This window comes from Anopheles arabiensis, chromosome 3 (genome assembly GCF_016920715.1).
Source record: "Anopheles arabiensis isolate DONGOLA chromosome 3, AaraD3, whole genome shotgun sequence".
NCBI classification, from domain to species: domain Eukaryota; kingdom Metazoa; phylum Arthropoda; class Insecta; order Diptera; family Culicidae; genus Anopheles; species Anopheles arabiensis.
In genome coordinates, this window is record NC_053518.1 from 89,672,163 (window position 1) to 89,687,664 (window position 15,502).

The 15,502-nt window shown below is 46.4% G+C and overlaps 1 protein-coding gene across 6 annotated transcripts in view; it reads right to left on the reverse strand.

The window, feature by feature from the left end:
* Window positions 1-1,064: 1,064 nt before the first annotated feature.
* LOC120903138 overlaps window positions 1,065-15,502 on the reverse strand; it is a 24,804-nt gene continuing 10,366 nt past the window's right edge. For 5 of the 6 annotated variants that reach the window (XM_040312386.1, XM_040312382.1, XM_040312384.1 and 2 more), the window contains exons 2-6: window positions 3,993-4,952; window positions 2,834-2,921; window positions 2,641-2,726; window positions 2,373-2,540; window positions 1,065-2,291 (exon numbers count right to left, since the gene is read on the reverse strand). In XM_040312386.1, coding sequence (XP_040168320.1) covers window positions 2,205-2,291; window positions 2,373-2,540; window positions 2,641-2,726; window positions 2,834-2,921; window positions 3,993-4,097 — 534 coding nt within the window. In that variant the 5' untranslated portion in view covers window positions 4,098-4,952 and the 3' untranslated portion in view covers window positions 1,065-2,204. Of the gene's footprint in view, window positions 2,292-2,372; window positions 2,541-2,640; window positions 2,727-2,833; window positions 2,922-3,992; window positions 4,953-5,823; window positions 5,959-15,502 lie in introns of all 6 variants that reach the window. The other variant, XM_040312385.1, reaches the window with a different exon arrangement.

A 15,502-nucleotide genomic window follows, 5' to 3' on the forward strand; every position in this document is an offset into this window, starting at 1 on the left:
TCAGTTGGAAGAGTGAAGAATGTTTTGAAAATGCAAGCAGCGAAGCTCAGAGTCAGTTTTAGATTTACATGCGAGTTAGTTTAATACAATCAATAATGTAAAAATGAGAAATGTCTTGTCTCTAAGTGTGTATATTTATATGCTGTTATACACCAAAGCACTGCTGCTTTGAAAATGATTCGTTCATCAGTAGCGGAGTCAGTTGCTGCTTAGTAATAGGTGATGTATGGGTTCCTGATACGGGAAAGAAACGCGATTTGTTCCTTGAATGATACAGATCCGATACAGATCTTCATGTAGACTAAGTTCAGTATCAGTTCTAAGACTGTTATGCGTTTGGGATCAGTTCCATGAATGGGTTCAATGCCAGTTCCTGGACCGGCATATGCTTGGCATCAGTATCAAGAACAGTTTGGCGCCTAGAATTAGTTCCAGAATTGAAATAAGGATCAGTTCCTAGAATCGGTATGGAAACAGAATAATTTTCGGGACTGGTATGGGTTCCCGTTTCAGTTTCAGCTCCAGGACCGGATCTGTCCCTGGCGATAGGATATAGGTCAATATCGAGTTCTGTATGGGTTTAAGATGTTTCAGGTTCTGGGACAGTTTCAAGATCGGTATGGGTTCAAGATGTTTCAAGACGTGGATGAGCTCAGCTTTTAGACCTGGAAGCTTCAGGTTCAGAATTCGTTCCAGAATCGAGATGAGCGCAAGTTATGAGATTAGGTTCGGTATAATTTTCAGGACTGATATGGGTATGTGATCAGTTCCAGGATCAATGGACCAGATTCAGGACCGGTATTGAAGGTTAGGACTGTAATATTTTGGTACCTGATCTGATCCGTCTGATCGATAACTAAGGTGCTGTAAACCAGTGAAACAATGAACTAAAGAACTTTTTATATAACTTGGTAATATGAAGACATTGTGCAACCAATCAAACGAAAGAGCTCATAGCATACGGCAACGAACTACAAACCTTTTATATTTATCTTATATTTATTTATCCTTTACAATGTTGATTCGAAATTTCTCACATAAAAAAGCATAAAAAACACACAAAATCACCATTTCGTCAATCATTATCAACGCTGCGCAGCAGCACATTTATTGTTTTGCGTTCATGTAGGTTTGCCCGAGGTCTTTTCCGGCCTCTGCTACACCGTTTCAAGGAATTTATATACTCTGTTTTATTGTTTGTGTGTGTGTGGGGGGTTTAGTAGTTGATTTCTCAGTGTTTGTTTTAAATGTTTAAGTGGGTTTTTTTGCTCTGTTTCAACGTTTGCTTTTTTAAACATAGTTCTCTCTAACATTGGTAGGGTAGAGTGACACTGTGTGCAGCCCCTGCTGCTGGCTACACTATTTACAAGCTTTGTTTTGTGGCGAGCAGGGGATGGTGACACCTGTTACATTAACATCTGTTTTGCATTTTGCCTCCTTGCTGCTTAACAGTTTCACAACATCTTACACCTAGCTTATAACAAATCCCAAATCCCAAGGTCTCTTTATCTCCTCTCAATAGTGAACTCTTTTGGGTTTAGGGGGAGTTGGAGTTCCGAAACATTGATCCGTTTTCCCGTGGTTTTGCTTCCTGTTTGTGCTAGGATTTGTTTCGGTTTTCGGCAACTTGACACAGTAAATAAGCATTTTCTTCGCCAAAGTCGACTTGGGGGCCGAATCTTTCCTTCGGTTCAATCACATTGACCAAAATCACCCTCTCTCTCTCTCCAGCGCCTGCGGTACGAGCGTTGCTACATTCTCTAGAAAAATATAAATATCTGCGCGTACACCTCGATAAAAAATATAATCATAAACAGCAGCACGGCACTGTCCGCCTGGCGCCGCAGCTCTGCCACCGCGTACCGCAGGAGCTTGCGATATTGTCAAACGGACGCGACCGAGTTGCTGTCGTACGCAACCAGCAGCGAGTCATCCTCCTCGCTACCACTGCCCGCACTCTTGCCCTCCTCCGGTTCGTCCTCCTCCTCGCCCGGCCATCGGTACAGACCGGTCCGCTGATGGGTCAGGGCGGGCGGCGGCCGCCGGCCTTCCCCGATCATATTGTCATCCGTGTCGGTCGTCCCGTCGTCGTCCCCGTCGCGGCCCAGCTCGGCAGCGTCGCCGTCGCCCGCCGGTATGCGCACGATCAGGCGCGTTTCTTCGCGGAAGGACGCGAGCGTCTTTTCCGTCTCGTTCGAGTTGTGTCATAGCTCGATCAGCTCGGGGCCCTTCCAGGTAACGCCCGCGCGCAGCAGGTTGTAGAAGCGCGTCACCGCCCACATCGCCATTATCTGTGAGTGATGTAAAACAGTGCGCCCTTGCACACATGAAACGGAACGAAACAGGGTTGGATCTGCACATTTGCTACTTACATTGATGATGGCGCGCGATACGAAGAACGCCACCTCCGCCTTGCAGAGCGAATCGAACTGCCGGTTCACGTGGTCGCGCAGTACGTTCGAGTAGACCATTGCGACCGCTTCCAGTGCCATGAAGGTGATAAATCCGATTATCCACGGCACGACCAGTCCAATGTTCTCCTGCGTGTGTATGTGTGTGTGTTTTAAAGAGTGAACGAATCCGTAAGCTTCCCTGTGCTTTGGAAGTCGTGTGCAGCAGGCGCTACAATGATCCACTTACCCGATAGATGCCGAAAATAAGCACCACGCTGAGCAGTATCATCGAACACTGCGTACCGATGATGGCGAAGTACGCTATCTGCACGCCTGTGTGTGTTGGTGTTAAGAGCGAAAGAAACGAACCCGATTTAGTGAGAACTGTTGGGAACGGGGACTCGGAATAATTGGATGCCAGGTGCCAAAATCGCACTTACCGTAGTACACATCCTCCAGGTCGCCGTACTTCTTCACGTTCACGCTGATGCGCCACGAGTACAGCAGCACCACCAGGATGGAAATGTTCTGCGAAAAAAAAAACGGGACGAAACAGCCAGAGTGAGAGAGATGGAGAGGTATCACACAATCAATGCCTACTAGAACCAACCGACCAACCGAGGATATGTTCCCACACAAAAACGGGTTGTTCCGCCTCCATTTACACACACACTCACACATACACCGCTTGGAATCATTCTACCACACTCTCTCTCTCAGGGGGGTATCGCTATCCGATGCAATTTACCTAATCTCTCGCATAATGGCAACCGTTAAGGGGCTTTAATTCGCACTCAATCATGCTCCAGTCAGCAGGCCGGAAAATAAATTGCTATCGCGGTGGGGGTACTACGCCCGTCGGAAGCTTTTTGCCCCCCCCCGCTCGAGCTTTTGGTGGAATTTTGCACGTGGAGCGATAGCGTGTTTCCGGAAGAATGTTTGTGTGTGTGTGTGTGGGGGGAGTTTTTTGGAAGAACACGATGTACTATTTTTTCGTTGGAATCTTCCCCATCCGTTGGAATTCGTGATGGGTTTTTGTGTTGCATTTTTTTTGTGGAAGCAGCTTTAATGAAGGGCCCTTGAAGATTCACTTCAAACTTCAAGCACTGGGAGTGACGGTTTTGGGGCGTTCAAAACATGTCACACTAAATGGAAATTACGAATGACTTGACGCAAAGTGCTGGCACGAAACCATCATTAGCGACGAAGCAGTAATTAGCTGACAGTGAAGACACCGAGCAGGAAGAATCGTGTATGGTCCATTAATAGGAGGTACCACGAGGTGCCCGTGTAACAAGACATTAGCTACTGTACTGTACGCTCGCTTAATATCTCGTTACACTCTTGCATGCACTGCCACCACCGGTGGTTGGAGTGGAGTTGGAGTTTCGCACGTTTCGCTTCATTTCGCTTGTTTCGTCCCCGCGTCCCGAAAACGCGCGATAGCCCCCGCGATGTTTAATTAGCTGGAAAACGGAACTCCAACCACAGCGGAGGGGGCGAATGGAGGAATTGGAAGCATGCAGGAAGGAGAGGAGAAGGAGGATATAAAATAGAGAAACAACAATAAAATAGAGAAACAACAACGGCCCCGCTTACCAGGGTGTAGATGGCGCTCGTTAGTGCCAAATGTTTGGCGTGCAGCATCCGGCAGCAACCATTAGCGCGCAGCGGACCGTACGGATACAGGATGGCAGACTTCATGGTTGGCTTCAGCTTCTGCCTGGCGGGAGGAGGGGTTCGGATGGGCACCGGTACGGATAAACTATTTCTTGTTTGCCTGCGGTGGTGCGGCTTATGCTTTTAATGTGCAAACTCCCCGCACACTACTTTATTTTTTTCCCGGCTGGCCCTTTTTTGTTTGCTTACTTTGCTTCGGTGGCCACTAATTTAGTGACTCCCCGTGTTTTTGTGTTGTTGGCTAGGATTGGGCTTAAACAGCTGGTACAGCGGTGCGCTTCTGTAGCAAACAAAAAACACACACACACCCCCCTTTGTTTTTGGCAAAAAAACTGGAAGCTTGTCGGAGGCTGTCGGTGTCGGCGTCGCTCGGGCGTGCTCTACGCGTTCCGGTGCCACCGGCAGTGGTGGTGCTGCTGCTGCTGCTGCTGTTGAACAACCACAAAACAGACGCCACGGTGGTCGGTTACATTGTACCGGTTGGGATGCTGCTGCTGCTGCCCTCCGTTCGGGTGGTTCGGGCTGCCGTTCGGTTGCCGTTGCCAGGCAAAAATCATTTCACTTAATTATTGTTCCCTTCACTACACAGCTTCACGCGCAGCGAGCGAGAGAATGCGCAATAAAATCCGTGCTTTTTAATCTATCGTGCAGCGACCACCCGGAAGTTCCCCGCGGAAAGACACAAGGCCCACCGGATCGCAGTCCCAGGCGGGGGGCAGTCTTACCCTTCGGGGGTAGATAAATATTGCCGTTCTTGTTGCTTTTTACTTCACTACTTGCTCACACAACATTGTACAGGCGTTGAGTACATCACCACCACCACCACTACGTTCACAGGCCACTATCTGGGTGAGTTCCGTCGCTGGTTGCACTGGTGCACTGGGAAATAGAGAGAAGCATCCATTGGACATTAGTATAACACCGACACTTTTTGTGCGACTTCGCGTGTCTGCGGGCCCTTGCACTGCGCCCGGCTGAAGGAGAGTTTTTACAAGAGTTGAACCCGACGCCCGGCGGTGCTGGCACAGGAAGAATGTTGTAAAAAAATGCGTTCCGCGGCTTTGGTTCGCTGCTGCTTGGGGCAAACCGAGCGCACTGGACGGTGCCAGCCACCTTCTGGCGGGGCATTCCGTACGGGAAGCAGACAGTGGGAAAGTTATGCAAGAGTTATTTCCTTTCCGCACGGTGGAGTGTAACAATTCACCACCCGCTAGCGGCTGGCCAGCGGTGGGGCGAATGGATTTTGATGTTTTTTTCTTCTCTTTTTTCGTTTGATAGTTTGAATTTTTATGTCACTTCGCTCGGTGCTTGAAATGGTGACAAAAGCTACAACAAAAATGCAGCAAAAAGGGAACGATAGAGCGAGAGAGAGCCCTGGAGAGTTAAGCTTTTTGTACACGATTCTATTTCTAGTCCTTCGGCATGCCAGCGCTACGTTTTGGAGCCGTGTGACAGTTCCGTCCGTTTGATGGTAAAGTTCGCTGCTCTGGTATGGGCTTTTGACTTTCCTTTCCAGAGCGCTGGAAGGTATTTTCATTTATCATTCCTTTCGCACATTGCCTGCACTGCATGGTGCTGCTGAGGGAGTTTTATACACTCCACTTCCTTTGTGTTGCACTGCCGATGGCAACGGTGGCGCTGGCAGCAAGGGTGGTTGACACGCTTGCGTTTCCGGTTGCCGACCGGAACAGCAACTGTCGCAGGGAAATAGCTATGGTACTGGTTGAGAAACCTGATGGAAACCGCTTACAACGTGGTACAATCGTGATAGTTTAACACGAAACAGTGCATTTCCCTTCGTTTCGTTTAGTTCGAGCAGTCGCTTAGTACATTTCCACTCATTGGGGAGGGCATCTGTGTCTGAGGTGAACGATACAGAAAAGCTCTGCAAGAGAAAATGGAGAAAGGACAAAATATGTATTACTGATGATGAACAACATTGCTTGGGCTTTTGAAGGAAGCCAAACACATTACACGGAGAAAAAGAGAGCGCAAAAACTGATTAATGGGAAATGGAAACAGATTCAAACAGAAGGTGAATTACCGTTTGTGGCCAACGTCGAGTAGGGTGGACAAAAGAATGGGGTGGAAGAAGCAAAACATTCAATGGAATGAAATTATAATAATTGATTGAATTCGTCCTTCCCAGCGTTGAGTTCTGGGTCCTTTCCTCTCCATACTGAATGGTAGTTCGATTGAAGTGAACACGAACAGGGAAACGATTTATTGTGCTGGCGACGACGGTGGGAAAATCAATACGGAAAGTTGTACCCCGACAGCAACGAGATTGATGGGATACGCGGAAAGGGACGTCGAAGTTGTGACGATCCTCTCACAGCCACACGTACACACACACTCGCAGAGCACGCCGGCTAAATGGAGAAAGTTGGCCGGAAACCGTTTTGTCGCTCGCTACCTTTTCCTTCCCTTTCATCCAGCTCCATCCACGCGTCAGAAGGTTATAAGGTTGATTGAGTTGGAAGTTGGTTTGTCCCACTAGCCGCCCAATGGTGGTGCCGTTTGTTTGTTTGCTTCTCTTTAGCGCGTGACAGATATGACGCATATTTGTACGGGCGACTATAAATATGGTGAAGAAAAGGGAGGCACATTTGTGGGAAGCACAAGTTTCGCAAAAAAAAACTTTTGCTCCTTGCTGAACAGGGGGAACCTTTTTTTTGTGTCCAGTTTGTGCTGGTTTTATTGATTCATACAAAGACGCTTTGCTGGCAAGTGGCATATTACCAGTGTCAACGTTTGTTTGTGACGCAGTCGTACACACGTTTCAAGGGTACAAAGCTGGGAGTAGCTTTTGGCTATCGCTTTAATGACATTGTTCGATGAATTATGACGCTTTTATGGCGGATGGTAAGCGCTTCAACTCTTTGTGCTGTGCTTTGTGCAATGCTCCAATACAGTTTGGTACATTGGAAATATTGCTCTCCATTCGCATGTTCTGAGTAATCTGATCATTGTCAGTAGATCACTGCATGACTTCTATAGTCATACCATCTCGATTAAAATAGCTACCATAGTTGTAACTTCTAGATTGTTTGGACGAATTAACTTATTCCTGAGATATTTATACCTTTTTAGTCGAGTCATGTTCCACACAGAAGCACTATTCTAAATCATATTTAGTATTAGATCCTCTAATTGTTTGTAGTGTTCAGATGTAAATAACAGTAAGTTTTCAGGGGTTCTCATAACTGAGGAATACTTTATTGACTCTTTCTTATGGGAAATGAACTTTAGGTTATGGGAATTGGACTCCACAGCACCCTTTTTGGACAAATCCAATAAGAATTTCCAAGGAGCTGATCCAAACAGGGTGCCATAGAGTCAAATTCCCATCTTATTATATTAACACCTCACAAGAAAGAGTCAAGGAAGTATTCCACATCTATGAGAACTCCTGGAAACCCCTGTAAAAGCAGCCAGAGAGTTGGTGTTCTGAGATATCCAATCTAGTGATGAATCGACTCCGGAAGGTAGGTCTACCCAGCATTATCCGGAGTCGTCCAGAGTTGCAGTCATCCTTAGTCGGCCGGAGTGGGTCTTTGAAACAAATGCATGTATACCTGATCACAAGTACATTGCACCGAACGGGTTTAGTTGACTCCGACCGATTCCGAACGACTCCGGACAACTCCTAATCCTATTAAGGACGACTCCGAATGACTTCGACAACTCCGACCCAGACGACTACGACTCCGAACGACTCCAAATCAGGGCATTTTTCGGGAGTTGGAATCGTGCTAACAATAGTCGGAGTCGGATCGGAGTCGTGGATACGCTCCAGAGAGCACAACACTAAATCCAATCTCGCTAATGAAGACACATTTATTTTTAAGATCCTAGTTTGTGATGATCGAACTGATCGTTTTAGGAACCAGGAAATGCTGAGTAAACTACGATGTTTTCGAAATAATATCATAATATAAGAAATATGCTTACTGATTACTTTTTCATACGAGGCCAAGAATAACATATTACGAGTCACAAAATGAGTTACTGTGAGTAGAGTATAACTTTCGTATAAAAGCAGCACTTTAAAACTGTTAAAAAAACTGTTAAATATAAACTGTTTTTTATATAAAATGAATAAGTGGTTAAGCAGAAGAAACCCAATTGTATGATAGCATTTCGCTTGTTCACGGAGAAGATAAGGAACAGAAAACGAGCGTGAAATCACTCCGATAAAACCTCATCAATCTTAACACCGACAGCAGCGTGTTGTGAAATGCGGTTTAAGGCTGTTTACAAACACAACCCCCAAAGGCGCGTGCGAGTGTATAGCGTATAGCACAACCAACACTAAAAGGAAAAAATAAGGATCAATATGAAACGAAAATAAAAGCGCACTGTCGGCTGTTAGCATTCAGTGATAAATTTTAATTTAAGCAAATAGCACCGAACTGCCGAAACGATCCAGCCGCGACGACCGCGGCGGTGGATTGAATATTCATTACTTCGTACCTCGATTCCCGTAGGCTAGACGAGGCGTGTACGCATTGCGGCAAAAGTGTTTGAAACGATGGTGGTGGTGGTGGCGGTAGGCGACAGCTGACGAACGGTTCATGTTTCGCGCTTTAAAGCCGTACGCCACGGAACGCCCGCGGCACAAAATGGCGCGCCGTCTGGAGACGGGATGGAAATTCATAACTCCTTCACCGCCTGCTGACTCGCGTAACCACTGACCTCCGACGTTCCGGTAGCGACAGTGGTCTAGCACAGGGGAATAAGAGAGAAAGGGAGAGAGGAATATTGCGTGGCAGCATAAACCACAGCAGACACACAACCAGGCAACCAAACTCATTGGCTTAATCACTTGGCAACCACGGAATGAACCTTCTCCGCCCGAAAGTGGAACGGAAAGTGTAAGCATACGGCGGTTTGATGGTGACGGTGGGGTCGTGAGCGAGTGTTTGTTAGGATTTTCCCTTTCCCCTCTTCCACCATCTTACTCTCTACGCGGCAAAAAGTGCCCAAGCACAGATTGTTTTTCAGCTGGGAGCAAACGTTCATTTTTGGGGAGCGCGTTTTTCATTCGGCTAAAACCCCGGTGCCGCCTATTCAAAAACCCGTCGGCTCGGAAGCATGAATAGCATTCGACCCCGTGCTCTCTTCATTCTCCCATTCATGGGCTGGCTGTGATGGGTGGGTGGGACAGTGTTTATGTTTTCCAGCGCCAGCACCAGTTCTCCGCCGCTCCCGCAGGTTAGGATGGCGGCGCGTGTCTCAAGGCAAGACTGCCACCCCTTGCCCACGCCCGAAAATGGTACGTCTGTTTGCAGTAGGATCTATATTGAAGCGACATTTGAATAGCCCTGCCGCAGCTCCTTCTCGTGAGGATGTGCAAGTGTTTACTGCGGCAGGGTGGGCCGCAAAGCATGAACAAACGATTGAATATTGTATGAAGCCCGTCGAGATTAGCTTGAACTCCTCGCGGAAGCCCGCGACGCCGATCGCGGATCATAAATACACCGCGCCGGAAGCTCACAGCGCAACAACACGATACCACGACTGGGGCGGGGGAAGAAAGGGCGATAAGGATCGCTGTTTGCGTACGTTCCCGTTCAACGCCTTCCAACGCTTTGCTTGCTTCTTTAGCCGAAAGGTGGAAGTAAAGACCCGAACAGCCGGCCTGCCCGCTTACCACCGACAGCGCCCGTCGTCTCAGCAGGCGATGAAAATAATGACATCCCATCGCGTGCACCAACGATACCGTGACGGAACGACTTTTCCCGCCCGACTGGTGGACCAGCGGAGGTGTGGCAGAAGAAAGGTGAGCCTTTTTAAAGCTTTCTTCGTACACAGTACACACACACATACATACGTACACACAGAGCGAAAGAACAGTACAACATTTGCCGCCTGTATCTGAGTTTGAAGTTGGAAACCGTGGGGCACTTCACACGGGGTCACGTTCAAGCGAGCCGCGTTGTTCTCTTAAGGGATAATCTTAAAGCACCGGTCTAGTGTTTAGCATGAACGTGACGCACATTCTAAGAGCGAAAGCGCGATGTGTGTACGACTCTGTGTGTGTGTGTGTGTGTCTGCTCGGAGTGCTGCGGAACGATTGCTTGTTTTCCTCCGTACCCGTAGCGGTACGATTTTTCAATGAGTTGCAGCAGTGCGCCGGAAATGCACTGTACGCCGCCGTGCACCTTTTGCTGTCTCTTGTGTGTTTCTGTGTTTTGTGTACGGGTGGCAACGAATGACGGTACCGCTGCGGGGCATTTTATTATTAATTTGATCATTTCAATATTGCACGAGCAGCTGGGGCAGTGAGGGCGAAGGTTTAAACATTGAATAGAAAGGAAAGCCGGTAAAAAACCCGTCACAGCGTACACACATTTCGCACACCCAAAGCACGTGCGGTGAGCGGCCATACAGAGCCATACGGCGTGTGTTGTTAGTGGCGCATTGCAGTGCATGAAAGGAAAGGGGAGGGAGGCTTTTTGCCGGGCGGCAAGTGATTGCTATGCGGTAGTAATTAATTAGAGGGTATAATGGGAATGTTGAGGGTTTTCATCAGTTGACACTTACGACTGTTTTAGTTGCTGCAGAGAGCAATAATGTCATAATTAGATTGGTGGTATTTCACTTCCGTAAAATTTATTTAATATTTTATTTGTTTAAAGTCGCCATTTTAGCGAAAAATATGTGTTTTTAATGCAAAATAATAATAAAAACACACCAAAATGCCATAGCTTCCGATCTGGAAACAGGTGTGCTAAGCAATGAAACAGGTGTCGCAATGCTAAGAGCACTTTCCTGAGATTACTATTCAGTACATTCATATGACAAGAATCTATTGAGATGGCCGAGCAGACCATTGACATAATCTTTTTGTCCGTTTTTTTAAAGAGTAAGAGGGTCTTCAGTATCATTGAAATCTTAATGAAGGAAAGGGGATAAGAGCGATAAGAGAAACGAAAAACGATTCTTGCTAGTACGCTAAAGGAAGTTAAAAAATGTATGTACTTTAAACAACCGTTGAATAGACTTATACATATAATAGAACAATATAAAAACATTAAGAGACTTTAGAACACAAACGAGAGAGGAAAAAGCACACAAACTGCTCGAAAAACACGAACACAAAAACTATTTTAAAACGAACTAAAACAAAAGCATCACACTTCCCTCCATCTCAGTCTGTCTGGTGTTGCCTCCTTCTTGTGGAATGTTGAAATGAAATGGTGGAAAAATGATATCCCCACCATTAAAAAAAAAAAAACAAGAGCCAAGATATCCATTTCACCATCCACTGCCATGGGAAAATGCGCGGATGCGAATGAAACCGACGGCCGGCGACGAATCGAACGAACGTTGCGTTCCGGTTGAGTGCGCCGTTCGAAAGCTGCTTGGTGGTTTTTGTGTCTCTATGTGCGAGGGTGTGTGTGTGTGTGTGTGGGAGTTTGGTTTTGGGTTTGTCAGGGAGGGGAAGCAAGTGGGAAAAGCAACCAGCACTGTGTGAGCAGCATTGTTGGGCAGGGAAACAAATAAAGTATGACTCGCTGGTTCCATTTCGGGGGGCCATGTTGCTTTCGGTTTTTGTCGGTTGAAGCACGCTCTACTATCTGACATCCTTTTCGGATGTGTATTTTTATCTAGCGCAAGAACGGAAGAAGGTGTATGTGGGGGTGGAGGAGGAGGAGGAGAAGGAGGACGATGCGGTGCACCAAATCGCGTACCAGCGTATCTAAACATCAACTCAACATTAAAATATGCATGGCTAGGTTTCAGTTCCACAGTCAGTGCGTGGTTCTATGTGTATGTGTGTCTATGCGTTTGTGTGTGTGTGTGGGAAAAATGGCAACCGGATCGCTTTTTGCCAGTTCTATTTCCGAGATCCTCTCCCGGATGGACTAAACCCATTTTATCAGCCAGCATGAAGTACCAGCCATATTTCATGCGGGACTTACCCGAATGGCCCGAGAATCTGGGGCTTCACTTATCCGGTACGGAGAGAGTGAGAGAGAGAGAGGCAGTGGGAGAGGGAGAGGGAGAGGGAGGGGCTGAAAAACCAAAAGTCCAAATCGGGAAAAAAGTAGCAAAGTAACTTTCTCATCCACCCTCGCGGGAAAAATGGCAGCTGATTGTAATCGCAGCGTTATCTTTTGTTTTATTTTTAAAGACCCATCTGTTTCCCCCCGCCTTCCTTCGTTTCCCACCACCAACGCTTTCTTTTGTGTTGATATGAGCGTGTGTGTGTCTGTGTGTGTGTGTGTGTGGTAGGAGGAAGATCATTTTCTCCAGTTGGAGTTGATTTTGGATTGCTTTTGCTGCTCCCTTTTGCTAACTTTGGACTGCTGTGTATCCATTTCGGATTCACGTGGAACGGAAAACCGGTATATCCATCTCCATTTACGGAGTGCTGTGGCATGTGCGGTTTAACAAAAACCAATAGCAAAGGGCTCGTGGTAAAATAGAAATTGTGGCAACAACAAAAAAAGGAATGCATTAGCGTAAAGTAAAACTGTAAAACAAATAAAAAGAAAAACATAACAAACCTCCATCCAGTTTCCAATACAGAAAGAAAGAGAGAGAGAGAAAGGAAGAGCTAGGAACGAAACGTTCCTTTTACTAGAGACTTCCGCGCAACAAAAGTCAAGATGAAGTGAACAGAATAGATAAGTACGAGCGGGGGAAACCAGCACAGAAGAAGAACCAAAAACAAAACCAACTGAAAGTCGGGAAAGGAAACAAAGATTTTGCATAAAACGCTCCAGCGCGCATTTCCTTTCGGTGGAGAAGTTTTTAATTAACTCAGATAAAACTGTTGCATTTTTGATTTTGCCAGTTTTGCTGGTGAGCTGGTGTGTGTGTGTGTGTTTTTTTCTGTGTGTTTATTTTATTCACTGCTGTCGATGGTGATGTTTTGCACATTCCCGGTTTTTAAATAAGTCACGGTTGAGAAGTTGGCGTGAGAAGTTTTCCCCCGGCGGGGGTGAGCCGCGCTGCATATTTTTTAACCTTTTGGGAAAGTTTTCTCCCCCTCCTGGCCACGTCGGAACAGTTGGAGAAAGAGCTTGTTCTGCAAAACAAGTGATCAAAGCTGGATTTGCAAGGTAGCCTGGATGGCAAGGTAATGGTTTCCCTTCCTTGTTCAACACTTTTTTGTGAACTGGAATGGGGATGCTAGGATGGGGGGGAGAGGATGGACCATAAATTGAATAGCGTCCGAAAGTTTTGTGAAAGATGCGTTGAAGGAAAGGGGCTTACAGTGTTTGATAAATTAGCTTGCGAAAGTTGTTTTCAATGGGATAATTTGTTGAAGCATTGGTACATTGCCATTGTTTGCGCAAAGAGGTACGTTCCGGGCTGCTGGACGATGGAGCAATTCAATAACAATCGAATGGTGAATGACAATGTAACGATCAATTTAAATGTGACAAAACCCTTTCACGTTGTAGAAGCTTTTAAGTTGGAAAGCTTTTAAGAAATGGTTCTCGTACTGCAAAGAATAATTAAGTCTATTAAGCTAACAAAGAAAATTAGTTGAAAAAAGAAATGCGAAGAAGCGACAACGGTTATTTAGAAATAATTAATAATGAACAACAAAGAGGATAAACAGTAAAAGAAAAATATAAAGGTCGAGAAGGAAGGCTTATAAGATAAAAGAAGAGAAAATAAAATGGAAAAAAAGGATAAGAAAGAAAGTAAAGCGAATATGAAAATACCGTTAGGTGGAATCTTGAATATAGTAGTATAGAAGAGAGTATCAGAAAATGTAAAAAAAGACATAAATCGAACAAAATTTGCTCAAAAACAACTCTTACGCTGTGGCAATCGGCATTGAAAGTCATCATGCTTGTTGCAATACAAGCCCAATCTCAATTTGATGTACAAAAGTACTTCATCGCTCTTTATTTAAAGGATGTATCTTCATTAAGAATAATTGCTTTATACTTTCGTTGCATCGTTTTGCGATAGCACCGGGGAAAGTTCCTTCCCATTGCATAACAACTACACGTTCAGTCGGCTTCATTTTCATTTTCCCAGCGCCAACAAGCGTTTTGCAACCGATGCTGCTGTGTGGCGTTTTTGTTCGCTCCGCATTCGCAATCCACGTACAGCACGTACAGTGCCAGCAAGTTATGCTGCAGCAGCACCAAGCTGCTTCCAGTTTGAGCACGAAACAGTTCAATCTCTTGAAAGTTGTTCCTTCTCCGCGAATTTTAAAGTGTTTGTGTGCGATGAATTTTACAGCACCTCTAATGTATTCCTCACGCGTACCCGCCGGGTTAGCCACAAAAGCCCGCCGAGCCCGGGTGGGAGAAAATTTCAAGGCCGGCGCATCGCGCTTGTACGCCTGCAAGAGAGCACGTGTACCGGAAATGGGGGTAACTGCGCCGAGCGTGAGCGGGGTGTTAAAATTGCTTCGCCAAAGAATGTTTCACCCCGTTCAGCGGGAAAGAATTTCCATTCCATCAAAACTGCAACTGGGCGACGCACGCACTGCTGTGGTGAGTGTTTGTGTGTGTGTGCCTGTTTGCATACCAGGAAATAAGAAGATGCTTTTTTAAAGTTAAACCCTTGGAAAAGCTCAGTGAGTGTAAGTATGGGAGTGGAGGGAGAGGCAGCGTGACAGTTCCCGGTACGGTTTGCCGATCAACGTCTTCAGTATCCATTTCAGCTGCCATTCCAGGCCGGGTTTCCAGGTATGCAACAAATTCCGGCCAAAATCACAAACATCGAAACCGAACCGAACCCACTCGGCCACTGAAGAGGAAAGCAAGCAACTGGTCCGGGTAAGATCGTCCAGTAACGCAGCACAAAGACGCATTGCTGGCAAATGTTCGTGCCAGATTTGCTGACGGCAACGCCGTGGAAATAGTGGAAAACAGCTCCGTCGGAAATGGTTTGTGCTCCGGTCCGGCATGCAGCTCAGCTCAGGCACTTGCGAAGCAATCCAACCCATTCCGTGCCCGGATTATTTACTTCTAGTGCTTCTGATTTTATCAAACTCATCTACGGTGCGCACTTCATACAGATGGCGGTATCGACCGAGCGAGACAGAGCCTTTTGCGAGTGGAGAGTTTGCTCAAGTGAGCAATTACTTTATCGTGTTTGCTTGGCACTCTACGATATCTTAAGTGGACGATGTGGTATGTATGTGTGTGTGTGTGTGTGTATGTGTGCATCAGCCTCCCCATGGGTCCCAAGGGGTAGCACAGCAACACTGGGAGATAATAAAAAAGGCTCCCACTCACTGCACTTTGCTTCGAAGCTCGCAAGAAGCTGGCCGTTCGATACGAAGCGAAAAGGTTAATGTGTGGTCCGATGCTCTACCCGCCGGGGTTGTAGGTATGTTTTTCTAGTAAATTAAGTGCCAGGACGTAGCAAAACATCACTCACGCGATATGCCGGCGTATCGATATAGAACGATATACAGCTCTCGGGGCAATACCGGGGAAGAG